The sequence below is a fragment of the Solanum stenotomum genome, chromosome 3, assembly GCF_019186545.1.
Source record: "Solanum stenotomum isolate F172 chromosome 3, ASM1918654v1, whole genome shotgun sequence".
Classification (NCBI taxonomy): Eukaryota; Viridiplantae; Streptophyta; class Magnoliopsida; order Solanales; family Solanaceae; genus Solanum; species Solanum stenotomum.
The window spans coordinates 18,945,500-18,973,335 of record NC_064284.1 but is presented as its reverse complement, the minus strand read 5'-3'; the positions used below and the strand labels follow the sequence as shown (position 1 = coordinate 18,973,335).

Sequence of the window (27,836 nt, the reverse complement as noted above, 5' to 3'; positions counted from 1 at the left end):
TTTTAACTAATTGAGCATGGAGGGAGGTTCACGTGTAAGAATTGTTTATCACATTAGCTAGTTGTCACCCAATATTTTTTGCCAAAGGGGTTTGTTTCTCACTTACGCATTGAATAATTAGGTGGAAATATACCAAATTAACAATTAAACAAAACCAGTTTCATGTGAACTAGTTTTGCTTCATCTTTCTCCTTAAGATTAATTGCACCTTAATTTTTAATTACTCTTACTTAAAACGGATTACTATAAAAAAAATTCAGGTGAGTATTATGATTAATGACTAACTAACTGACTAATTTTAGGATTCAACTCATGTAGGCTGATAATATTAGCGTATTAGTGACAATGTAAAAATATAATTTCCTTGAAAACAATTAAGACTTGAATTATTTTGTACATTGATAATGTAAACATGGGTATAAATTATAATATAATATTAATGTGGTTTATCATGTTGTGACATGTTATTTATATGTTTACGTTATTAGTATTTTTGGTTTCTCAAATTTATTTAGTTTTTATGGTATTTGACTAAACATATTTAATTTTTTCATTAATTAAAAAAAGGTTATTTATATTCCATTATTTGTGAATATATAGAAATTCACTATCTTTATCAATTGTTTCATTGTTAATTAGTCATGTGTTATGTTAATCTCGTACTTTTACTTCATATTTAATAATCATATACTTTTAAAAAACTGTTCAAACATAACATATTTCCTTATGTAAAAAGGATGATGAATACGCACAATACATAATTGAAAATTAATTGTGCTTAATAGTGAAATAGGGGTATAGAGCCAATGTATAGTTTGTGGGTTCAATCAATGTCAGAAGTTTTGATTTAAATTCTATATTTGTATTTAAAAATTTATTAGATATATTCAAATTATTAACTTAAATTCAATAACTTTAAAGAACATAAATCTCAAAATAAGTAAAAGCAGTCAGGAAAAAAGGTCCATGTTCTTTTACCACCTTAATAGTTAAGCTCAAGAAATGTGCATATCCTGGTTTACTTTTTTTCTTATTTATTTATGTTGGTGTATACATGGTTTATTTTGAGTTTTATTTATGTTCGTTTACCTTTTACCTTGTTGATATTTCGAACTCATAGCTTTAAAATTTGAGACGACAAGTGTTTACCACCTACACAATCGTCTCGTCTTATATATGGAGTTTAAGTTGCATAGCTTATTTTTGTTTATTATTTGATAGATGTATAGAAATCTAGGGTTACGATCAAGGGTCGACTGACATGAAGTCCGCCCTATTAACCTTGTTTCGGAATATATATAAAGCATCCAATAAATAATTTTTTTGACTGATCCATTGGTCTTGGGTAGATGCTTAAGGCTCTTTTAGTGTTGTTGAACTCGGATTTGAATCTCACTGTGAACATATCTTTTTTATAGTTTTGACTCAGTCACTTTTAGAGCACCCACAATCTTAGAATCCTACCTCTTTAGTGGTTACGATTGGGGGAAAATCTAGGGAAGACAAGTTGTGATATGCAAGAAAAGAAAAGTATATATGGACTAATGGAATCCACGAGGCAAAGCAAAAAAAAAATGTGTATGTGGTGAAACTATAAATCAATTATGGACGCCACAGAGACAAAGTTAGGGTTGGGTTAAGTTGAGGAGGACATAACAACACTAAGGAGTGGGTCCTATACCCCATATTATGTTTTTTATTAAACAAATATATATTCACGACATATATAGGCTATAGCTCTGTCAAAATATGTCACAAATTAAATTATTGTAAACTTCCAACCAATACTGCCAAATTAAAGCCTAATTCCTTATTCCTTTAGCACAAACATGGAATAAGATATTTAAGTAAACTTTTTATAGATGTAATGCGAAGAAGTATTAAGAAAAGTGACTAGAAAAGATATGATATATCTGTAAGTTATTAAGAAAATGACTTTACATATGAGGATTTAGACATTCAGCATTAGAATAGAGGTTTAGTAGGTGGTCGCGTATTATCTATTTTCTTCTCAATATTACTATTATTTTTACACTGATCTCCTATTATATATGTATATCTTAATATTCTTTGAATTTTATTATATATCACGTGTTATTTTCTTTAATTCAATTATCGTATTATTTATTGTTGATATTATTCTTTTATTCATTATTTTCATCATAACTTCTTTAATATTTAATTTTTTTATTCCCATTTTGAAATGTTTTATTTGAACCTATGATCTATTGAAAACAACTCTCTAACGACACAAGGTGAGAATAAAATATATACACACACCATACTCTTCAAACCTCATTTGTGATAATATACTAAATATATTATTATTTTGTATGGTTATTCTTTCATTACTTTTCAATTAATTTGAGGAGAGATATATAAAAGGTACTATTTTTAACAATTAACCACTTAATTTTGTTACTAAGTAAAATTATTTTTGGATGCGTCGAAATCCTTAACAATCTCCTATTATGAATTGGAGGGGAGTTATGTGTTTACTGCCACAAGATTCAAATAATATTTTGTTTAATTATATCAATTTTTAATTTTAAGACTTTTTTTTAAAAAAAAGAAAGAAAAAGCCTTACTTTTCAAATTTCGTGTATAATTAAGTTAAGATGCATAAAATAATACGAAGAATAATATATTTATGTATTTTTTTGGTAGAGATATCAAATGGATAGATTAAAACGAGTTGAGTCAATAAATGTGTGGGTTATTGATCCATTCAAAAGCTATTGATGTTGAAATGCGTTAAAATGCAGGTCATAATTCAACCCGCCTAATTTTTATTAATAACTGATTTTTTTTATAATTATTTAATACCTAATAAAATATTTTTTTTCTTTATTATGATTATATATAAATATCAAATTTGAAAAAATATTTTAATAAAATTTTCTCATGAATCGAATTAGACGATATTTCAATCCAACTTTTTGTAAGATAAAAATTAATTTAACTAAAGAATAAATAGATCAATAAGTTGCCTAAACTTTAACCACTTTTACGAATTGAATTTGATTTTGTTACCTCTAATTTTTCATTAGCTCGATGGTATATGAACTAAATCCGGCCTATCGCGACCAGAACGACTGCACGAGGAATAAGAGCAATGTAGGGACCAATATGACCTCATTGAGGAATGAAATCTGAAAATACTTAGTAGCACCTTTTCCAGAAAATTTACAGTCAAATATTTTAGGTAATTTAATTTATAAAATATGTACTCCTATATAATATATAAAAAATAGTATATATATGTTATACTACAGTTTAGCATACATATAGTGATATAGTGTATATTTATACCTTTTTATTAATTAAAGGGAAAAAGAATAAATATACCTCGAACTATCGTAAATGGTATGCAAATACCCTCCATCATACTTTTGGGATATTGGTGCCCCTGCCGTCCAAAAACTAAAGCATATATACCCTTTATACTAACGGACATACACGTGTCATAATCTTATCCACCGTTCCGATATTTATCGACGGATATGATTGCGCCACATGTCCCTATTTAGTCTTCCGTTAGAGTGAAGGGCATATATGCTCTAGTTTTTGGACGGCAGGGGGACCAATGTCCCAAAAGTATGATGAAGGGTATTTGCATACCATTTACGATAATTCGGAGATATATTTATCCTTTTTCTCTTAATTAAATGATCGAATGGTATATATTTGCAACTATTCATATCTCCTTTTCCTAGTAGCAGATTTTTAGAATAAATCTTTAAATTTTTAAAACTTTGTGACATCAAAAGCAATTTTTGAATCATTTTTGTTGGTATACGCAATTTTTGAATCAAAAGCAATTTTCTAATCATTTTTTAATTTTTTTTTTTTGTCTATACGCAAAAGAGTAATTATTTTTTGAGGAAGGAATCCCAATATTTACATGTTGCACTGACACTGAATCTAATCTTTATGTTGTTTTAATATTGAACATATTATATTTTTTAAACTATAAATTCAAATTTTATATTTAAGTGAAATCATAGTAGTTGCATATCTTTCTTGTTCGGTGTTGAACCTAGCAAATAGTCGTGTTTTTTCGATCGATTCGATCTGTTTTTTATGTTTTATTATTGGTTATTGATTTGTAAACATGCTAAATTGATAATTGAACCAATATAAAATTACAAAATAGTTTTAAAATCGTTATTTTAATAACTCAATACAAATGAATTAATTTTTTTTTTCTGATTCAATTTATCGATTAAACTGAAATTTGATAACCCCAACTAGCTAATATGACTGCATACGTCCTTGTTTGTTCATTTACACAACTTGTACTAATTATGAAGATACATAATTTCCGTTTCAGATGTCACAATAATTCCTGCTGAAATTAAATGCATCTATCGTGATAGTTGTAAAAACAATTTTTAAAAAAACATCATCAGATTAGATTTGCTATGGTTTATGTTATGTTAATTTCCTTTCAAATGATAATACACAAACTAATAGTGGCAGCACTCTCTTTTTCTTCTTCTTTTTGAACTTAGAGCGTTAAAGCTTTGCGTTTGAAATCATGATTTAAAATCACTAATTTGAAAATCAAAATTTCATTTCACATATCGTAATGCAAATTAAGTAGCAAGAATTAAAAAGAACAGTAGTACAATTTGCAGGCCATAAAGTAAATATTGATTAAGAAAAATATATATATAAAAAAAAGGTCCCCACTTAATTAAATTCCAATATTCCCCACCCACCCATGGTGGATATATAATAGTGATATCATCATCAGCAGTTCAGCACAGAGAGATTATATACTTTAGTAGTACTAAATAAATAAATATCATAAATGCGTTATAATGTATTTATTTTTATTTTTTCTGATAGATTTGGGGGGCAGATAATAAAGTAGAGATTCAGAAGTACAAAATGGAAATGAGAAATAAATGATATCGGTCATAATGTCTTTTTTTTCTTTTTTATTTTCATCAAATATTCAGAGCTCGCATTAAAGTTTCAATTAAATCAAAATTGTATTTGCAGGTTTCATTTAGGAGTAACACTCTTAGTAAGATTTTCTTCATATAGAAAATTCAAACTCAAAATCTCTGATTAAAGATGAATCAATCGTATCAGTGTACCAAAAATCATATTGGTATCTGTCATAATGTCTGATAGGAAGAGAAATAATATGATACGTAAATAGCTTTTAAGATAAAATTCAATGACCCAATACTTTTTTTTATTTATATTCATTCACATTTATTCATCAAGCATCAAATTAAATGAATCTTGATTAATATTTTAAAATGTCCTTTTTTAATTGTGTAAATATAAAAAATATAATTTTATATAATTTTTCAGTATCTAAATTTTAAATATTAAATTAATTTTATTCAATTTAATTTCAAAAAATAATTAAGTTGACACCTGCAAAGTAAAACATGACAGGTAAGTTATAAATATTGATTTAGTTTCATATAATTTTTTTTTCATTTCCTTTCAGTGATACTTAAGGGAAGGGGATAAATTAAAATCTATTGACTACTTTCAAAATGAATAAAAAAAGTATTTTCAAATTTCGTATATAGAAAAATAAAAGATCATAAAATTGAAAAACTAAATACTGTATCTGTAAGTGACTAAAAAATCAATTCTCCTGTGGCATAATGGTAGAAATAGTTAATCACATTTTGGCAAAGCTTGAATAATTTTTTATTTATAAAAAATTGTTTAGCAACTATACAATAAAATTAAAATTGAGTGATTCTTTATGAAATAAACTAAGAATGTAATTAGGAAAATAAATTACATCAATACTAATAACAAGTTAGAAATAGACACCTCTTCATCAACGTGTCTGCATCATGCTGCAGATATTTTTGAAAATGCGAAGTGTATGCTTTAAAGGTACTTTTCATATGTTTTTTCGTTAACCACGTCAAATATTAAAACACCATTAAATATTTGTTAAATAAATAAAATATGTTTTTCTTACCTAACTAAAATAATATATCACATAAATTGAAGCGGAAAAAAAAAGACAGCCATTTTTTAAATGATTTGTTTGAATGTGCTGGCGCGGGGCTTTGCATCTAAGTACCTTAAAATTGGTTCATCATTTAACTTAATTAAGTATGTTAACTCAAATATTAAACACACTGGATAGATAATTATTGTTGTCGCAAATTGAACCTTTTGTTTAATTAAAGCAGATTTAATTGAACTTTTTGTATTTTCATCTTAATTATACATTTTCTGCTTTTCCTACTGCACTGAATTAAAGAGATACTACTGAATATATATAACCATTCGTTATTCGAGACTTACTAGTTCGATTAATTCAAATTTTCATCGTATAAAAATTCATCAAAAAAAAGAAGGAAAAAATAACAAATATACCCCCGAACTATTGTAAGTGGTATGTAAATACCCTCCGTCATACTTTTGGGACATTGATGGCCCTGCCGTCCAAAAACTAGAGCATATATACCATTTATACTAACGGACATACACATGTCACAATCTTATCCACCGATTCGACATTTATTAAGTATCGGATCGATGGATAAGATTGCGACATATGTCCTTATTTAGTCTTTCGTTAGAGTGAAGGGCATATATGCTCTAGTTTTTGGATGACATGGGACACCAATGTCCCAAAAGTATGACGAAGGGTGTCTACATACCATTTACGATAGTTCTGAGGTGTATTTGTCCCTTTTTCCAAAAAGAATTTCCTATAAAAAAATGTTTTTATTTTCAAAATTGAACCTATTCATTTCGCGATAACTCATATGATTATTTGAAGAATAACTTTCACATATATCAAACATAAAAATCATATATGTATGTGTAGACATTGAAATTTTGTGGACTCTACAATAAGTGTTCAATTCGAATTGAGACTCTAGAAGGTGTGTTCAGTTTCAATTAGAATTTTTAGGCGGCTACTCAACCCTAAACCCTAATTCATGTCTATATAAAGGGTACTAAATTCCCTTAAAAGACATCTCAACATATCCCATAAAAACTCTAGGGTATTTTTAAAGATCAAGATCTCGAATATTCCACAAAAGTCATGGAATATTCATTTAGAGGTCAAATCTAAATCATCCTAGTTCGAGAAATACGCCACTAATGGCCCTCGAATCATGGATAAATCTTAGGAGAGTAGAATCAAGGGAAGAACAGAATTGTACCCGCAATCTTGATGAATAAAATTATGTTTCTTCATTTTTTTTGTGATTGTAATTTATTTTCTGTCACTTAAAAAAAAAATTGTTGCAAATAGTATGCTATAGTTATAGTTTGTATAATTGCGCTACATGCCAAACTTTATGTTTGTTATGACTATTGATCTGTATATATCGATATACATATACATAAAAAATATGTATTTGGGTCTATTTGTATATTTCGGTATACAAATGATTCCTGCATTTGTATATTTCGGTATACAAATGAGTCTTGCATTTGTATATTTCGATCTATTTGTATATTTCAGTATACAAATGGGTCCCGCATTTGTATATTTCGGTATACAAATAGGTCCTGCATTTGTATATTTCGGTATACAAATGAGTCCTGCATTTGTATATTTCGGTCTATTTGTATATTTTGGTATACAAATGGGATGACAAAAAAATGAAATGTTTGCTGTGAATTACAAATAAAAGAAACTATGGCTATAGTATTTAATTTGAATTAATAATTTGCTATTTTATACGATTTTCCCTTATTTGAATGTAATTTCAACCTCAAAAACAGGAGAAAAAACATGTTTTGGGAATAAGAAAGTGTAGTTCACTTTAGGTGGTCAAAAAGTTAGGTTTTATACCATCATGATTAGTTTTTCAAAAACTCTTTTCTACTCGCGTGAATTATATTCAAAGTGTGATATAGTAAAATTACCCATATGTTTATAGTTTATTAAGAAGTATGCAAAGTCAATAGTAGACAAGTGTTATTGGACATAATGTGGATAACTAATTTTGGAGTCCATATTGGAGCTCCGATTAAATTCGAATCGCGCATTGTAGGGTTCATTCGGGAGTGGCGCTCCCAACATGATTTTTTACATACTCAATACTTGAACCCGAAACCTTTGATTAAGGGTGAAATAATCTTACTACTACACCACAACCCATATTGATGATGCCCGAGTTATTTATGATAAACCTAATGTTCTATTACTGATCAAATAGTCTTCCTAGCATTAACTTGTATGACAGCTTTTAAAATTCAAACCTACCTTCCACTCAACATCGCGGATATCGAAACAATAAGATAAAATTGCACGTTTGTTTTTTAAATTTTGTGTTTTGATAATCAAATTTATGTCTAACTAAACATAAATGTTTTAAAAACTATGGTCTACATAAGTTATTGAATATTATAATATAAAAATATAAACTTATGTCCTGTAAAAAAATTACAGTATTTATTATGAAAGCAAAAGTTAATAATTAATATAAAATCTCACTAGTTTAATGTCTAATTACATGTCTTCTCCAAAGTATGGAAATTATCATTTGTGCTAAATTTCGGTCACCACACATGTATCTGGCGCTAGGGGTGGGGATGGTATGGTATATATCGAAATACTATACCATATCAAAATTTTGAATATCGTAATTTTGGTATTATGGTATTTGGTGTGGTATATGGTATACATTTTTTTTTTTTGGAATTCGGTATTTAGAAATAACATAACGAAATACCGAATACCATTCCGGAGTATATAGTTGCATAAATAACAAAATTAAAATACTAACAAACATGCAACCTTGTATTAGTATAAACTAAATGTAGAAGTTAAAATTTTGACTACTCTATTTTAATTAAAATGTATTTGAATTGTATAATTGATTAACAAAAGGAGATATTTCTAGTTTATTTTGCACATATATTTCTACATGTGTAATGTGTTAGTATGATACAATTAAAAACTATTTTTAGTTGTCGAAGTCATAATACTCTATTATACGAGTATATATTAGTCGAAGTTGAACAATTATGGTTACCGATTTTACCATACCGTAGAATACCAAAACCGAACTTCAATTTATCGAACCATACCGAATTAAATTCGTATGGTAATGATATAATATTTAAAAACCGATAACCGAAATTACAATATCGAAACTTTCAAATACCATACCATGCCCACCCTTATCTGGCGCGATTAGATACTTGTATCTCGAATACATAGAGACAAAATTAGGTGTAACTTACTCTATTTTTATTTTATCCAAGTGTATTTGCATGTATCAGAGATACATTGACTCTTTCGCTCATCTTTCTCCTTCTCTTGTTTGCCTCTCTTCCTATGTATCTGTATTTCAGAATGTATCTGATATTACACATACATGTATTTAGTGTGATTCACATGTATTTGAGATGTATTGATTGTCTCGCTCACCTCCATTCTATCTCTCTTCTCTCTCTCCTCTCTTGTTCCTCTCTCCCTATGAATGTATATTTAAGTGTGTAACTGATAGCTGTATCTAGGTATATATGACTTGATATCTGTTATGAAACTATTAATTAGTAAGATAATAAATAATTATTTTAAACTCTATAGAGAATTTGGTAAGTATAAATTATGATATAAATATTTGCATAATTAAATAATTTTGAGAAAATTACATAATTACACGACTTAATATAACATAATATCAAAAATCTCTACCAATTGCATAAATTACAAAAAATCTCTTTTTCCTTCCCTCTCTTAATATCCAAATACTTCACTCCACCTCTATGAGGTACATTACAATTTTGTTTGTGTCTGATATAAATGTTATTGTTGATACATACCTCAATTATTTCAAACATAGATCGATATGAATCTAGTTCATAGTTATGTTATTATGTATCTGATGCATAATTTATGTATTGTTTGCTATGTATCGAGCGAAGAAGAAATATATCCGTTAATTCTGAAAAATACGAAATTATTACAATTTGAAAAACTTTTGAAATGAGAGGTAATTAGTGTCCAAATTATTGGGTTTATGTACGTTGCCTTTAAAAGTTGAAACCTCTACCTTGGCCCATGCTGAGATTGACCAATTGGGCTCAAAGCCCACCACAATTATATCATTCTCCATTGGGAGATTGACATGAAGGTACAAGTAAATAAATATGTTATATTAAAGAAATATTTATCATCTATGGCAATATAATTTTTCTAACTAAATATAACAATTTTTTGGAATTAAGAAATTGTACAGTCGCTTGCCTTTTTCTCTGCCCTTTTTCATCTTCCTTCACTTCTTCTTTTTATTCTTCTTCTTCTTCTTTGTCTCTTTNTGTACGTTGCCTTTAAAAGTTGAAACCTATACCTTGGCCCATGCTGAGATTGACCAATTGGGCTCAAAGCCCACCACAATTATATCATTCTCCGTTGGGAGATTGACATGAAGGTACAAGTAAATAAATATGTTATATTAAAGAAATATTTATCATTTATGGCAATATAATTTTTCTAACTAAATATAACAATTTTTTGGAATTAAGAAATTGTACAGTCGCTTGCCTTTTTCTCTGCCCTTTTTCATCTTCCTTCACTTCTTCTTTTTTTTATTCTTCTTCTTCTTTGTATCTTTCTATATCATTATTATCTTCCTCCTCTTTTTTCTTTCTTTTTTTTAAAAAAATTATTCTTCTTCTTTGAAATTTTCATATAAATAACTATCTTCAAATCAATTTTTGCCCATATTTTATTATTTCTACCCAAAAATACGACGGAAAAAGAAATGGAAAGATGAAAATTTGTATAAAATCATATTTTCAAGCAGAAATTTCAAATCTGTAAAATTATAGCAACAAGAGTTCACCATGAAGGGTCATTATAAAGCTTCAAATTTTGAATTCACTATTTGAATTTTACGAATTTGTGATTAGCTTGGATAGATTGTTCCTACAAATAATTGAAAATGTCGTTTGAAATTTATATCTCAATTTTAAGAGGGTTTGGTTAAGTTTATAATTGATTTTAGGAGAAATATTAGATTGAATCTCGAAAAAGGGAAAGTTTATGGAACTGTATGACAATTGTATTAGATATGTTTCATAATTGTATTGAAATTGTATTAAAATCATGAACAATACATTTATAATACATATTACAAACTTCACTCTTTTTTAGTGGTATCAACCAAAATAATTTAAATAACACACTCGTAATACATTTATAATATAGGAACAATACATTTGTAATACATATTGCAAACGCCGTTTTTTTTCTTAGTGATGCAAATCAAAATAATTTATATGATATATATAATACATGTTTTATTCATAATTAGTACATTTATAATACATATTGCACACTTCACTCATTTCTTAATACCAACAAGAATAATTTAGGTAACACACTAATAATATCTTTATAAGACACCCACATTACATTTTAATACATATTGCAACCGTCACTCATTTATAAATTAAAATAATTTATAAGACACATATAATATAAGTTTTATTCATAAGCAATTCATTAATAATACATATTGCAACCATCACTCATTTTCTTAGTGATACAAATCAAATAATTTATAAGACACATATAAAATAAGTTTTATTCATGAACAATACATTTCTAATACATATTGCAAACTTTACTGTCTTCTTAGTGATACCAACCAAATGATTTACGTAACACACTTATAATACATGCACATTATATTTTTAATACATATTGCAAACATCACTCATTTTTTTAGTGATACAAACCAAAATAATTTATAAGATACATGCAATACATGTTTTACTCATGAATAATACAAGTTTAATTCAGTCTATAGATTATTATCTTGTTTTTCATTAGTAATGTTTTTTTTTATTCTTAATTTTCTCTTCTAATTCAACTTTAATATTGTGTAATACACTTTTAATGCAAATTTAATTCATTTTTTAGTTTATTATTTGTTACTATTAGATTACTTGTTTAATTCATTATTGATATAAGTTTAATTCACTCTATAGGTCATTGTTTGGTGTTTCATTAGTTACATTTTTTATCCATGCTTAATTCTCTCTTCTAATTCAACTTTAATATTTGTGTAATATACTTTTAATACAGATTAATTCATTTTACAATTTTGTAATGACCTGATTTCCGTCGTTATGGAAAATCCAATGGAGAAAGAATTGGGGTCGCAAAACTTTTTCGTAGTAGTTGAATTTTCCCAACCTAGTCCAGATTTGGACGAAATTGGAGTCATTAAGGTGTAGGAAAATTTGGTAACAACCGGGTGAGTTAATTATGTTTTTGATTACATGAGTAGTTAGATAACTCATTAAGAAATCTGTACGACTTTACGAAATTGAATTCGGGTGAATAGAACTCCCACAATCGATCTTAGCGTAAATGATATTTACTGAGCGTTGTGGGTTAGAGGTGTGTTGTAAAATGGAAATTTTGGAATTCTTGAAATAACTCTCTGTCTCGAGAATGCCGCTTTGGCGCTGGGTTTTGCCGCTTTGGCAGGGCCGCTGTAGCGGGTCCGACGCGAATTAAGGTCGTTAATAAACCCCTAAACGACCTCATTATGCACTTTTCAACTTTTAGAGCTAAGGAACGACCCCCAGGTGACTCCTACTCGTTTTTCACCATTCTTGAGGCTAAAGGTAAGTTTTTCACTCCCCGAATCCGTTTTTCAATCCATAGAACGTAATAGAATGGGTGAATATTGATGTGGGAGGGTTTTGTTAAAGATTCTATGGTGGAAACAATCCTAAATTGGGTATTAAGATCTTAGGTTTGGTCTAGGGTTATTTGGTTTGTTATAAATCCGGATAATTAGACCTTTGATTGTTGATCCTTGCGTTAATTGTATGTTTTTAGACCACGAACAAGCGAGAAGAATCCGAAAAAGGAAAGATTCAAGTGCCTTAGGGTATTCAAGCTTGGATTTGAGGTAGGTGATGATTGTGATTTTATGTTTGTGTGATGTATGCTTGTTCTTGCTTCATTATGATACTTGTATATGTATGAATGTTGCAATGTTAATCACACTTGTTGTAAATGAGATGGATGAAATATCATTGCCATGAAATCATGACTTAAATGTATGATCATGAAGATGTACTTGTGTTTGTAATTGTGGTGTGTGAATGGGATCGGATTGCCNGATTTTATGTTTGTGTGATGTATGTTTGTTCTTGCTTCATTATGATACTTGTATATGTATGAATGTTGCAATGTTAATCACACTTGTTGTAAATGAGATGGATGAAATATCATTGCCATGAAATCATGACTTAAATGTATGATCATGATGATGTACTTGTGTTTGTGATTGTGGTGTGTGAATGAGATCGGATTGCCACGTTCTGGCATAACTAACTGGGATCGGTTGCCACGTTTTGGCATAATTATGGGATCGATTGCCATGTTTCGGCATAAACATGGGATCGGCTGTCACGTTCCGGTACACTAACTTTGGATCGAATACCACGAACCGGTATGCTAACAGTTTGTGTTTGGGTTTCATGAGAGGACCATTAAATTGTGTTGTGTATCTACTTGTGATGATTATGTTCATATCTAATGATGATTGCTATTGAAAGACTATATATTGCTTTAAATTGATAACCAATGTGTATTATTGAGTATGTGGGATGCTATATTGATCCTGAATATATGACTAATATTGTATATGTTCGGTATATGCATGTTTATAATGTTGTGGTTACTTGCATGTGTTTCACTTATTAGGATAGCCGCGTGATCCTACCAGTACACTGTGGTTGTGTACTGATACTATACTTGTTTTTTCTTTGTTGAGTACATGACATCTTCAGGTGGCTATTGATAGGACTTCAGCTAGGTGACTAATGAGAATAACCAGATTCAAGGGTGAGTCAGTTCTCTCGGGCTGCCATGGATCTCTCTTGTTTAAGTCCACTTTTTTCGGGCTCAGACTATTTGTTAAGGTGTTGTTTATTTTCAGGGTTGCACCCCTTGTTCTTAGGCTTGTCGTTAGTAAAGTTTTGGTACAATGACTTTCAAGTTCTAGTTATTTAATTCTGCATTTGTTTAGTTAATTAACTTGCTTCCGTAATTTAATTGCCTTAGTTTTGGTGTAGTTGCTTAGTTTGGGTTGTAGTAGTGGTTCTCCCACCGGATGGTTAGTGTGGGTGCCAATCCCGACGGTCTGGGTCGTGACAAGTTTATTGGTTGATTTGTTATGAATAAATTACTTGTTTAATTCATTATTGATACAAGTTTATTCAGTTTACAAATCTCAGAATGTTCTTTCGTTTGCTACATTTTGCATGCGTGTTTAATTCACTTCTAATTCAATTTTAATATGTGTGTAATACATTTTTAATTCAAGTTTAATTCATTTGGCAGTTTATTATGTTTCTTCATTTGTTACGATTAGATTAATTTCTGCTCTTTCGTTTGCGATTAGTTTGGATAGGTTGTTCCTACGAATAATTGAAAATATCGTTTGAAGTTTATATCTCAATTTCAAGAGGGTTTTGTTAAGTTTAGAATTGATTTTAGGAGAAATATTAGATTGAAGCTCGAAAAGGATGAAGTTTACGGAACTATATCGCGTTTGTATTAAAGTTGTATTAGATATGTTTCATAATTGTATTAAGATTGTATTAAAATCATGAATAATACATCCTACATTTATAATACATATTGCAAACTTCACTCCCTTTTTAATGATATCAACTAAAGTAATTTAGGTAACACACTTATAATACATGCACAATACATTTTAATACATATTGCAAACATCACTCACGTTCTTAGTGATACAAACCAAAAATAATTTATAAGACACATATAATACATGTTTTATTCATGAATAATATAAGTTTAATTCAGTTTATAGATCATTGTCTTGTATTTCATTAGTTACGTTTTTCATTCATTCTTCATTCTCTCTTCTAATTCAACTTTAATATTGTGTAATACAATTTTGATGCAAATTTATTTTGCATTTTTTTGGTTGATTTGTTACTATTAGATTACTTGTTTAATTCATTATTGATACAAATTTAATTCACTCTACAGACCTTTGTCTAGTCTTTCATTAGTTATGTTTTTTATCCATGCTTAATTCTCTTTTCTAATTCAACTTTTTAATACTAGTGTAATACACTTTTAATACAAGTTTGATTCATTTTGCATTTTATTGGTTGATTTGTTACAATTTGATTACTTGTTTAATTCATTATTGATACAAGTTTTATTCAGTTTAGAGATCATGGAATGCTCTTTCGTATGCTATATTTTGCATTCATGTTTAATTCTCATATAATTCAACTTTAATATGTGTGTAATACATTTTTAATTCAAGTTTAGTTTATTTTGCAGTTTATTATATCTCTTCACTTGTTACGATAAGATTACTTGTCCAGTTAATTATTGATACAAATTTTATTCCGTCTATGAATTATTGATTACTATTCGAAAGAGAGTAGAGAGAGAAATAAAGGGAGAAAGAACAATAGAAAGAGAGGGAGAAAGAGCAGCATAAAGAAAGAAAGAAAGAAAGGAGAAGAACAATGTATATAAAGAAAGAAATGAATAACGTATAGAAAGAAAGAAAGAAAGAAATGGAGAAAGAATAACAGAAAGAAAGAAGGAAAGGGATAAAGAGCGAAAAAGAGAGATAAATTTAAAAAGGCTAGAGACAAAAAAAAAAAAAAGGCTAGAAAGAAAGATAAATATAATAAAATACATAGTATTGTTAGATATTGCTATAAATGGTAATAATTAAAGAGTATATTTAAAATAAGTAATTATTTTTTAAAAGAGATCCACTAAATAATTAATCCAATTAAGAATTGACATCTTTTTAATTCAAAATTAGTTAGCTTAGAGTCATTTAGAGTGTATAGAAATAATGTTAAATAAGGTGTATTAGTAATATTTGTATTAATAATGATTATATTAGTTATGTTTGCATTAGTTATACATAAATTATTTTCTATATGCATTGTTTGGTGTATTAAAAATAGCATGTATTAGAAAAAAATATTTATTGATAAAGATACCCTTCACAATTATGGTGAAAAAGAAGTAAAAAAAATTTTGAGGAGTAATTAAGTCTTTAGTCATGTGAATACATGCATTAAATTCTCTTACATTGCTAATACCTAGAAATCCATGGTGTTAGTAATACACAATGGAGTGTATAATTAATACTTGCATTAGTTATATACATAGCACAAAAAAATATACCGAATAAAATATTATTAATACACAAAACTAATGTATGCATTATTCTGTCTATCTATAAGCCAACAAGAGTTGGGACTAACACAGCATATACAAGTTGTACCAAAAGTAAAGTGAATTGTACCAATAGGGTTAATTTGGTAATTTGACTCATTACTTTCTAACTATGGTGTATATTCATCGGTGAAACACGTGTCCTAGCTCCATGATGTATGATATATGCCTGTTGCTTTCCATCCATTCTCTGTCCCAAAAAAATGTTCTGCAAAATGGAAGCACTCATATGAAATTCTCAGTTAAACTGCAGACCTTCTTGGGTATGCACTGCTTCTTCCTTTCCTTCCTTCTTCCCATTTTTGTTTTGCCATTTGATTTTAGATTCGTCTTGTCGATTTTTTCATTCGATGAGTTTCGACTTTATTTTATTTATCAATTTTGGTGTTTAGGTTTTGGTAATGTTGCATGCACTGAATCTAAACTTGATTGGATGTTGTTATTGCAGTTTACTCCTCTTCTTCTCCGTTGTCCCTATTTGTAGCTTTGTATTTCAATTTTAGGAATTTACAGGTACTTGCAGAACAAAGGAAAGGAAAGAAATTGAAAAGATGCGATGCAGGGAACATTGAGCCTAATTCTAAAAATCTAACCATTATCAGGTACATCGAACTTAATTTTGATTTTTTTTTCTCGAAAACACTTTTAAGTGGAAGGATTAGCTATTAGAGTTGCCCTATTTTCACAACCCTTCCTCCTATGTGGAAAGTCCAGTATATCTCCCTCTTTAGTTGATTTAATTTTCCAGTTGTATATGCAGTTGGATTATAATGTTGAATACTAACATATGTATATGTAGATAAACATAAACTATAATGTGCTTATATGACAAGGGAGACTTTCTTTTAACATGAAGAATTCTGTGTAAGATAAGTTATTTATTTTTCATAGAGTGCAAGTTTAGGTATATAATTAGCAAACAATCTCCATTTTTAACATATATCTTATTCATTTATCTGAAAGCTCTGCCTTCATTGTACTACGACTTTGCTTCTTAAAGCACCTAATTGAGAGAACAAAACAGACAAGCCTCAAGAGTTGTACATGTTCATGAATAAAAGTAATAAACTTAAGTTTATTTCTTTTACATGTGATTCACTCACTGTATTACTTCAAAAATAATGAATAGTTGGTGGATTTATATAATGTCTCTTTACTTACTGTTTGTCTACTATAGATTGGAAGACCATAGGGTGAGATTATATTCATTTTGTCCCTATATAAGATGACATAGTTATGTCGATTATTGTCTCTAACTCCTTGGAGAAGAGATTTTCCATTTTGTATAGGATAGTCAAGGGATGGGATGGGGGCATTGTAATCCAGCAAATTAAAACACAATGGGATGGATAGGTGAGGATTTAGAGGTAGCTGGTGTAGGATAGTCCAGGGATGGGATGGGGGATTGGATGCAATGGCGAATTTGAAATTTTCACTAAGGTTGTTCAGTAATTTCTTTTAAAAAAAAATAGTGCTAGGCATTTGCACTTAAACATCTAGGTGAATTTTGAATTCATTAATGATATGAGTTGTTCTGCTTGTGCTGGATCTGTAGAAAAGGCAATTATGGGATTAAAGAAATTGTTGTTGATGTTTTGAATAACAAAGCTCAAGTTATTTTTTACCCCACTTTTGTCAATGTGAATGATCTGGTTCTTCATTTTTGGGATTTTTAGTTGCAGAATGAACGTAAAAAATTGATCTTTATGGAAGTTTTAGTGGATTCTGGTAATGATTTAGGCTTATTATGTAGAAATTCTACAAGGGGTTATCCAGGTTTAAGATTTTTTTTGTTTGTTTTGATAATTGTGGTGTTTGAGCTAGCCTGCATGGACCTCGACTAATTTTATGGGTACTTGCTACCTCTCACGAGCATAGGCATCAGATAACTATATCCCCCCGAGGCTGTGAATCGAGGTTTAAGATTCTTGAAAAATAGAGTTTGAGTTATCTTCTGCCTTAGCTTTGTTAGTGTGAGTTCATTCTTTTGTGCTTATTTCAACAACATAACATCAACATACCCAGTGTAATCCCATAAGTGGGGTTTGAGGAGGTAGAGTGTACGTAGACCCTTACCCCCACATCGTGGAGGTAGAGAGATTGTTTCCAAAAGACAAAACTTATTTCTGCAAAAGAGTACAAATTTGTTTCTTTTTTCAAGTTTTTCTGGATTTTGCTGATCATATGAACTAATTACGTACAGTTCGAAGCTTTCCTTTATATTTTATTTATGATTTTTATAGAAGTAAGCCACATTGAATATGTTATGTATGTTCTAAGCATCTTGGTTATTTATATAGAAGTGAGTTATATAAATTAAAATTTTTATCGAGATATACTAAAAAATCAATTGATTCCCTATTAACGGTCAACTCAACAGGGAGTGGAGAAGCAAAGGTGCATCATATATGTGTCGAAGTTGCTCATGAAGAAGTTATAAGTTTTACATGCACCAAATTGATCTGAATATCCTTAATGCAATATGTAACTTTTGACTGCAGGGTGTTGAACTATCAGCACACAAGTAGGAACACAAAATAGCTATCCACCATCTTCTTGAAGTTGAACACTTGCTCAGGTATACGTTACTGTTTTTTCCCTGTTGGTTCAAGCAAAATTAAGAAATTATTTCAAAAGGTTAACTAGTTAATGAAACTAATTAATCTATAGTTATTTATCTTCTAGGAGTTTTCTATTGATGATCTGCAATATCACAATAATCAACATTAATTGACTTGTATAGTCCATCGTTCAGAATATTGTGTAGATATGACTAGGTTAATGTTTTAGAAAGTTAATTCTATAAAATATTGTGAATGTGTGTGGTTGCTACTTGCTTGAAAATTTGACGGATTCCTATTTGTTGGTTGTCTTTGACATTCTTTTTTTCTACCTCCCAAAATATTTACTAACTTGACTAAGCATTAGTATTATTGCAAGAGCTTATTAGCTTTTAACATGAGTGCGGATAGAGCGCGCAAAAAAGTGAGGACAGAATATTGTGAATGTGTGTGGTTGCTACTTGCTTGAAAATTTGACGGATTCCTATTTGTTGGTTGTCTTTGACATTCTTTTTTTCTACCTCCCAAAACACTTACTAACTTGACTAAGCATTAGTATTGTTGCAAGAGCTTATTAGCTTTTAACATGAGTGCGGATAGAGCAAAAAAGTGAGGACAAACTTAGTAGTTTGATTATTTTAGAGCATTTGAGCTATATGAGGTATTATGGACCTACTAAAAAAATATCATATTTGTGACAATGTGATGCTTTCTTCTCAGTTTCTATGCAGTAGTTGAGAAAATGTTACTCAAACCTCATTTTGCAGACCACAAGAGCCTTGATAATCTGTTCATATACAAGATCCAGGCAAAACCAGAGAGTTGAGAGAAAAAAACACACACAGAGAGATGAAGACGAAGAAGAATGAGGTGAGAATATTACAAGATGTGGAATCAAACAATTCTAATAGAGATTCCATCACTAACGCTCCTCATAAGGTACTATTCCTAATTATTGCATTAGGATTAGCTGTCGATACAGAATCATGTTACTCATAGAGGCTATGTTGCTCAGGCTCTCCAAAAATATTGTGGCACCTGTATCAGGACCTTTAAGAGTCCAAGCAACATAACATAGAGGTACCTTTGCACCCAACACTCAGTAGTTAGGAAAGTCGGGCCTGCCATTAATATTGGGCTTTCAACTTCTCAGGTGAATTATGCAGTCTCACTCGATAGTGGGGATCGATTGTTAGGAACCAGGAAGAATGAATTAGGAAAGATGATATGCTGAGCTAGACTATATCAACCTCCTTTTGGATTATTCTCTTCCAAAAAACTTGTTCTCCTAATTTAAAATTGGAAAAAAATCCAAAAAATAGAATTGTATGTGCCAAATTGATATGAATTGTTGCCTTACATGTACTTCAACAACGGGATAATATTGAAATGGTTTGTTTCTTACTGTGCTTAATTACCTTTTTGAACGATTCTGGAAATATCATGGTGCTTACAAGTTAGAATTGTTACTTTTGCACTCATTGATGAATTTAATATCGTGCGCGCTATGCAGTAGTGAAGTTGTTTCTCCTTTCTATTGGCAGGTCTTTAAAGGACTCTTGCATAAGTATGGTCCTGACAGAGTCATTGATATACCAATTCTTGAGGTTGTTTTCATTCATCATCAATGTGCTATAATCTTACTTAATTCCCTTCCATTTTTAGTCACCGGCATATAATCAATTTGCATCCTTTATTTTAATTCTCTTTTAGCCATCATGACACTTAGATTTTTTATTCTAGCAATATCTTGAAATCTTTTCAGGTGCTCTGCCATACATTACATTATAACTGGTGATGTAATCTCAGGCACACGAAAAGAGAGCAATTTGATTGTTGCACCCTTTAATGATACGTTTGATACTTTAGTTGTTCTCCTCAGCCGTACATCTAGCTGACTAAATTTGCTCACAGAGTGTTGATTGGAAAATTTTAAAGTAAAGTATGATATTTTTTCCCTCTACATATCAAGAGATTCTTTATTCAGCTATTTCACGGAACATAGTAGGCATGAACATAATAGGAGACCTACTGGCTTTGAATTTGTTATTGTATGCATAACTTAACTACTAAGGAGAAAAAGAGGATTATGGAAATTTCTTACTTCTCTGTTGAGGGTTTCAGCGTGCAGCTGGCCAAATAAATTTCGTACTGCTTAGCTTAAATGACTATGCTTGAGATTAAAGTTTTAATAAAACTATTATTTTTGCGAGACATGAACACTAAATATATAATGTAATGTAATTTAGATTTTCTTTCCTTATAGTTAAGATTGTTATTATGTTGTCTAATTGCAGGAAGTAACTTTCTTATTTTTGTGACTTTTGGTTACGGAAAAATATAAGTTTTTTTTTTTTGACGGAGATCATCCATCTTTGAAAGTCCAAAGGCCAAATGCGTAAACGTGTTGAACATGAGCAACATGTATAGTTGTCTATTTCATTGTCCCTTTTTTATTAGAAATAAAAATTGTATGTTGGATATTCAGAATATTTTATGTCAGTTTCAATTTTCTTGGTGTATGATTTAGATTAAAAAATGTCTTAACTTTTTGTCATCTCCTTGAAGGTAAATTTGATTTTGATTTATTGAAAATTCTACGTCAGGTGTAGTAACCTATATTGAAGGAGAGAAAAAGATTGAGTTTTGTCTTCTAAATATATTGCTTTCGTGTGTACATGTGACTTGTGTTTCTGGTTGTGTAGAACTCAATGCGCGACAACTACAAAAATAAGAAATTTTGAAGGTGGAAAACAATACACATCTTAAAGCTCTACCTATAGGCTACAACTTTCAAACTGGAGGAGGCACCAAAAAAAACTTGTGGTTGAGTTGGCAGGTATAACAGACGGTCAAAACAGTTCAATTTACGGATAACCTGAGTTGAAGATCGAGTATTAGATAAATAGCTTATTAATGATGTTATTTTGTTTTGGATCGGTATACTGTCTATGTGAAGGTGTTTCTTTGGTGTAAACTTAAGTTTTTGTTAATTCGACATACTTTTGTATCAATATAGGTACAAACATTTATAATTGTGTATCTTTATGCGTTTATTGTAAAAATATTGAGTCCGTGCTTGAGCACAGGCCATTGCCCCTCTAGTTTTTATTAATACTGCACTCTACCAAACGAGCGGTTAAAGTTTACAAATATTGGCACTACACGGCCAATTAAGTAAAGAGGTGAAATCAATATCCTATTTCTTAGAAACACAACCTCTTTTCTCCTGAAAATCAAGCATATTTGGCATTAAATATAATTACTCGTCATTATCAATTTAATATTAGAAAATATGTGCTTATTTTCAGAAAAAAATTTTATTCAAATTAGAATAATACGAATATCTCTTTCCTCCCTAATACGAATATCACATACGAATGCTTCAATTTATGTGATATACACAATGTTTTTCTACCATTTGAGTATGATATTATACATCATGTGTATAAAAATGGTGTATTGAAATATGTTCAGCTTATACAGATTATACGCACAAAATCAATTAAACAACGTCAAAATAATAATAAAAAAACTTCATACAACAAACCTATGTGTATAAATTTAGATTGCAGCATAACTTAACATATCAGTTTGTGTATATATTAGTGCAATAATTTACTTTTTTTGTCTCCAACCCAATTTCTATTATCCATTTTGAAGCTTGATTAATATAGATTTATGCCAGGTAAATTCATTTTAGGAGGTAAAACACTTTCTATAAAAAAATAACTTTATTATGTACGAAAACTCAAATTCAAAACTTTTGAATAAAGATGGAAGGTCACTTACGATATTTCTACAGCCTTCGATGATAAAGTATTTTAGATATTCATTAAGAATGCCAAAATTTATCAATTTAGTGTGAGTGCTTCCATGAAATGAATTGAAAGGCAACTATTAGTAATGTCTAAACGCAAAGCAGCCAAGTTCTTAGAATTAAAGACGACCTATATGCTTGATGGATATGTTTCACCTCAGCTTGTTTGTATATCTATAATATGCTTAGTGGATTTCAGACTCGTTTCACTTAGATTGTTTATATATTATAATATTTTCGAACATGTTTATTTAGAATTAGAAATTCATATGCTTGATAAATTCCCGTATGCTTGAAGGATCCATACTCATTCCACTAATCTTGATCAATACCCAAAACTCTTACAAACTCATTTTTGGTTTCATATAAACATGATATTTGCCAATCATATAAACTATGACATGGAAATGAAAAAAATAAAATGTCAGAAGTGGGATTTGAACCCACGCCCTCTTACGAAGACCAGAACTTGAGTCTGGCGCCTTAGACCACTCGGCCATCCTGACTTGATGATAACAATTTTCTACATTTTGAACAGGTTATATAAAAAAAAAAGGACCTTGCTTACGGCAATTTTCCCAAACTCTTGAGGAAATGTAAACAATTGGAATGAACAACTATGGAGAAGGTCCAAATCCAAATTAAATATATCAAAGTAGTTGCAAAATTGATTCATTACAATTTATAAGTTTGTGGAACTTTAAAGAAAGGGATCTTAAAAGCAAATTGAAATAGCACACACATCATCGTTAACATCACTTTTCTTATCATTGAGATATTCGTTAGCTATTTTTAATATTGAATCATCAAAATTGAACTTTAAAAATCAAATCGAATATCAAATGTCCACCCTTTTTAATGAATTGTTTACCATATATATGATGAGTAACATTAACGAGTGATTTGGATGTATTGATTGACTTACACCAAAAAGCTCATGATGTTAGAGTTTGAGAATGAGTATCTAACCTCTATATGTAATTTCTCTAAAAGTTAACACGTAAAATATAAGAAAAACTACGTTCTTAAAATATCTTACTCTTCAATACATAATTATTGAATTACATACAACTTATCTACTTTTAATTATCGATTATCGAATTAGTAATATCAAACTTTAATCAGATTTAGTATCTACTTTTCATAGTCACATGTATATTTATACATTACTCACTAATAAAAGGGAATAGCAGTATAGCACACACGTCATCGTCAACATCGTTTTTTCTATCATTGAGATATTCGTTTGCTATTTTTAATATTGAACTTTAAAAATCGGATCGAATATCAAATGTCCACCCCTTTTAATGAATTGTTTACTATATGTATGATGAGTAACATTAACAAGTGATTTGGATGTCTTGATTGACCTACGCCCAAAAACTCATTATTTTAAAGTTTGAGAATGAGTAGATGATATGTAATTTCTCTAAAAGTTAACGTGTTAAATATTTTTTTAAAAAAAACTATTTTCTCAAAATATCTTACTCTTCAATACATAATTATCAAATTACATGCAGCGTATCTATTTTTAATTATCGATTATCGAATTACTGCTATCAAACTTAGAAAATCTTGAAGCAAATATCCCCAACGTCCACACACCTAGTTGGGAATACCGAACATCGCCTAATTACCATTCTTGTAATTACCATGTAAAAGCAGGGTAATTTAGTAAAAGGGGGAGAAATATGACCGTTGGGAAGATCGTCCCTCTATATTTACTTCCGCCTGTTCTTCAACTCCAAACCTCTGACGAAAAACACCAAAATAATTTTGAGAAATCATCAACATACTGAGAAGAAAGCTTGATAATCTTGTGTGCAAATTCTCTGAAGAGACTGTAAATTTCTCTATTTTGTGAGTTTTTTCTGTTCTTCTGTTATCTATCATCTTTTCGCTGAGATTTAATCGCTGAGAAAAATTAGTAGTAATTATTTTCGTCTAACTGCTATGGAACTATGTTCAATTCTCGAATCTTGTACATTTGTCAATTGGGGTTTCTTCAATTTTAGGGTTTAAGTTGAAAATAGTTTTTAATCTCAATTTTTTGTTCTTCATATGGAGTTATTCTAGGGTTTTTCTTTGATAGATTAAAGGGAATTGTTGCGATCTGATCTTGATAGAAACCCTAGGTACTTAAGTAAGATCATAACCATAACCCAGCAACTCTAGCAGTGATATTTTCCCCTTTACAAACAAGAATGTTAAAAAAAAGGCATCTTTTGTACTGCAATGTTAGCAAAAATTGAATAACAGACAATGTCTCGGAATCATTTAGTTAAGTAGGATTAAGTCTGCGTAAACTTGCCCTCCCCAAATACTGCTTCTGTATTTGGGTTGTTGTTGGAGTTATGTTTGGTTATAGTTTTTGCCAATAATATTTGGTTGTTTGGAAGTGTAAAAAGAGACAACAGGATTTTGGTTGTTTGAAGTTGTATTTGGAATTTTAGATGGCAAATGGAAAAAAGTGGATAAAATGTTATGGCCAAACGACTCCCTGTTTGGCGTTATATTTGGGCATCTTTTTTTACCTCTTTCCGGGATTGATAGTTATGTTTCTTGCTATTACTGCAAAGCAAATGGTTCTTACATGGTTGCAGTGAATATAGAGTTTATTCACATTGCTTCTTATAAAGTCATGTTGTTTAAGCTTTGGTTTTTGTATATAATGTTCATTTCTTTGTTGCTAAACTAGATGACCTGGTATGTTAGGCAAAAGACTATGTCTTCAGTAATGTAGTAACTGTCTATATTTAGTTGCCGTCTTTGAAGATGGCAGCATTGATAGGTGGTATCACATTACAGAGAATCTTTCTTTTTCCATATGCCCTTTATTGGGCAGAATTTGATCTGATTATCTTGAAAAGCTATTACTAGCTTTTTTGATCTTTGCTAAATCTGTTTCGTGCTACCACTGCAGATGTTATTCTAAGTGATTGAATAGAGAATATAAATCTATACGCACTGAATTGAAATGTAACATAAAATTCTTTGATGCTTACATCACTCAATTGTTTGTTGTTGTTGCTTGTACTTTCTGTATGTGATCAATCATGTCTTGCTCTCATTTCATATTATAACCTCATTTACATGGTGCAGGATCTTCTTCAAATTCTGTTGGGACACAAAGACATGGCTATGCTTCAGGATCAGAATATCAATATACATTTTGATGGTACAAACCTCATTACATCAACCTTAGAGTATAATGCTATGATATACTTCAGTTGGTTCACTAAAATTTATTTTTCACAGGTGCTTCTTTGTTTGGAAAGAATGATACTTCCAAAGCCCTGAAGAAAGGAGGAGGACTTGGTGGAAGAAAAGCACTTAATGACATCTCTAACTCAGCAAAGCCTTCTTCTCTGCAGGCATCAAAGAAAAACTCTGCGAGTGTTATTTCCATCGGGAAAGAACTTAATGCCACCAAAAACAAATTTATTGCTGGGACAAAAGATAACCTTGCTAAAGTACCTGACAAGGGTGGTAGGAAAGCTCTCACTGATCTTACAAACTCGAGCAAGCCATCAGCAAAGCAGGGGTCCAAGAAGGGACTTGATAAGAAATTGAGTGCTGCTGCAGCAGCAAATATTCCAACTTCTATAGCTGAAGAACAATTTCTGCATGATCATAAGAAGTGCATCAAAGCACAGAGGAAGGTGATCGACATGGACTTTTTTCTGAAGGAAGTTGGACTAGAGAATGGTAATAAAAAAGTTGCAATTGAGCAAACTATGTCTTTTTGTTGTTTTATGAAGCAGTTGATAATCTGATTTCATATGACAGATATCCCTGTGCAGCAACTAGCATCTCCACGCGTGTCTAAACTCTCAATGAAGTCAATGGTGAGTACGATTTCGGCTACTTCTTTAATAATTTGTTTGATCCCCATAGCTTTTATCAGTTATTTTTTCATGGTCCTAGTTATCTTAAATCATGTAGTCTTATGATTCTGTGAAATTAGAGTTCCTTCTGAACCTTTTTTCTGTTGGTTTATTTGTGAATCAGTCTTTGACGTACCAGCTAGAGACCCCTGTGAAGAAGCACTTTGAGGTAGAGGAGATGCCAGAACTGCTGATGTGTGATCAGGTTCCTAAATGTGAAAAAAAGGGAACTTCTGGAGACTCTTCACCTTCTCTGGGATCTCCAATATCACCAAAGCTATCATATATGAGCTGGAAAGATGTCAGCGATCCATGTTTCACCTTGACTGGAACACCCGATCGACAAAAGTATTGATGATGTATTCTTTGAGATGCATGATCCCCAAGCACCCTAATTCATTTCTGGTGGTCATCAATTAGTTGGCTAAATGACTGTTGAACTTGCTTAGTTCTTTCTGGCTTTGCGGCAAAAAGGCAGACTAGCTCCTTCCGTCTCACATGATTTTACATTTTCGTCATATTAACTGATGTTTTGGATTCTGTTCCTCCTATTGTAAAACTTAATTTCCTGTTTCAGATGTTTATGAATTGCTGGAGTAGTCATTTACACCTTCTCTTGTTTTGACTTTTTTGCCTTTGTTTCTTTATTACTACTATGCTCGTTGTCTACAAGGTTGTATAAAATATTGCACCAAGAGGAGTAACTTTGATCTAAATTTTGTAATGTTGACATTTTTTTTATCTTCAATTGATTTGTTAAGCATGTTGTCAAGCTGAAGCATGTTTAATTCTCATGTTTTAAGGAAGCTTCAAATCAATGTTCTGATCCTGGTATTGGTTATTTTAGTTGTGGGAAATATTGGTAAAAAGTCTGCAGGGAGCATTGTACTATATGTATATGAATTTGTTTGGAAACAGAGCTCTTTTATCGCGAAATTAGATCTGCTATTAATGTTGACTTATTTGTCAATCGTGCCTGGAAAACAGATACTATGTTTACATATGGATCGTTACATTCCATTTAGGATTAAGGATACATGTAATCAGACCTATTTTTACATATCTATCTCAAGCATTGACAGAACCGGAAGCACCTTTCAACGAGAGGGTATTCTTTCGACTCTTTTTCTGAATTCGGCAATCACTACCCCAACATCTTTCAATGACACAATGATTGTATGTGCTAAAAATTCAGTGTAGTTTGTTTTTTCTCATTCATAGTGCTCGATTAATCTACTAATAAGCTATCACTTTATTGTCTAAATGAGAGTAAGAAAGAAAGTTTCGAGCTCATATTGTTTATAAATTGAAAATGAATAAGTTGTTTGTAA

The 27,836-nt window shown here is 30.3% G+C and overlaps 1 protein-coding gene, 1 long non-coding RNA gene and 1 other non-coding gene across 6 annotated transcripts; 2 read left to right on the top strand and 1 right to left on the bottom strand.

Annotated features, from left to right (window-relative positions):
* The first annotated feature begins 16,429 nt into the window (after positions 1-16,429).
* On the top strand, positions 16,430-21,219 carry LOC125859970 (uncharacterized). 3 transcript variants are annotated; one of them, XR_007445800.1, is made up of 5 exons: positions 16,430-16,500; positions 16,751-16,839; positions 18,739-18,815; positions 19,952-20,405; positions 21,096-21,219. It is a non-coding gene; the product is annotated as an uncharacterized LOC125859970 (long non-coding RNA). The 3 variants fall into 3 exon arrangements; XR_007445799.1 differs by lacking the exon at positions 21,096-21,219 and having other exon boundaries at positions 19,952-20,926; XR_007445801.1 differs by lacking the exon at positions 21,096-21,219 and having other exon boundaries at positions 16,448-16,500; positions 16,741-16,839; positions 19,952-20,926.
* Positions 21,220-23,040: 1,821 nt separating this feature from the next.
* TRNAL-CAA (transfer RNA leucine (anticodon CAA)) lies at positions 23,041-23,124 on the bottom strand. The gene has a single exon. It is a non-coding gene; the product is annotated as a tRNA-Leu (tRNA).
* Positions 23,125-24,367: 1,243 nt separating this feature from the next.
* On the top strand, positions 24,368-27,164 carry LOC125860811 (uncharacterized). Of its 2 annotated transcripts, none has more exons than XM_049540833.1 (5): positions 24,368-24,478; positions 25,721-25,796; positions 25,877-26,326; positions 26,408-26,466; positions 26,630-27,164. In XM_049540833.1, the coding sequence occupies exons 2-5, from the start codon at positions 25,754-25,756 to the stop codon at positions 26,858-26,860; spliced, it is 783 nt and encodes a 260-aa protein (XP_049396790.1). In that variant the 5' UTR covers positions 24,368-24,478; positions 25,721-25,753; the 3' UTR covers positions 26,861-27,164. The 2 variants fall into 2 exon arrangements, with proteins under 2 accessions (XP_049396790.1, XP_049396792.1); XM_049540835.1 differs by having other exon boundaries at positions 24,463-24,479; positions 25,715-25,796; positions 26,630-27,163.
* Positions 27,165-27,836: the final 672 nt, after the last annotated feature.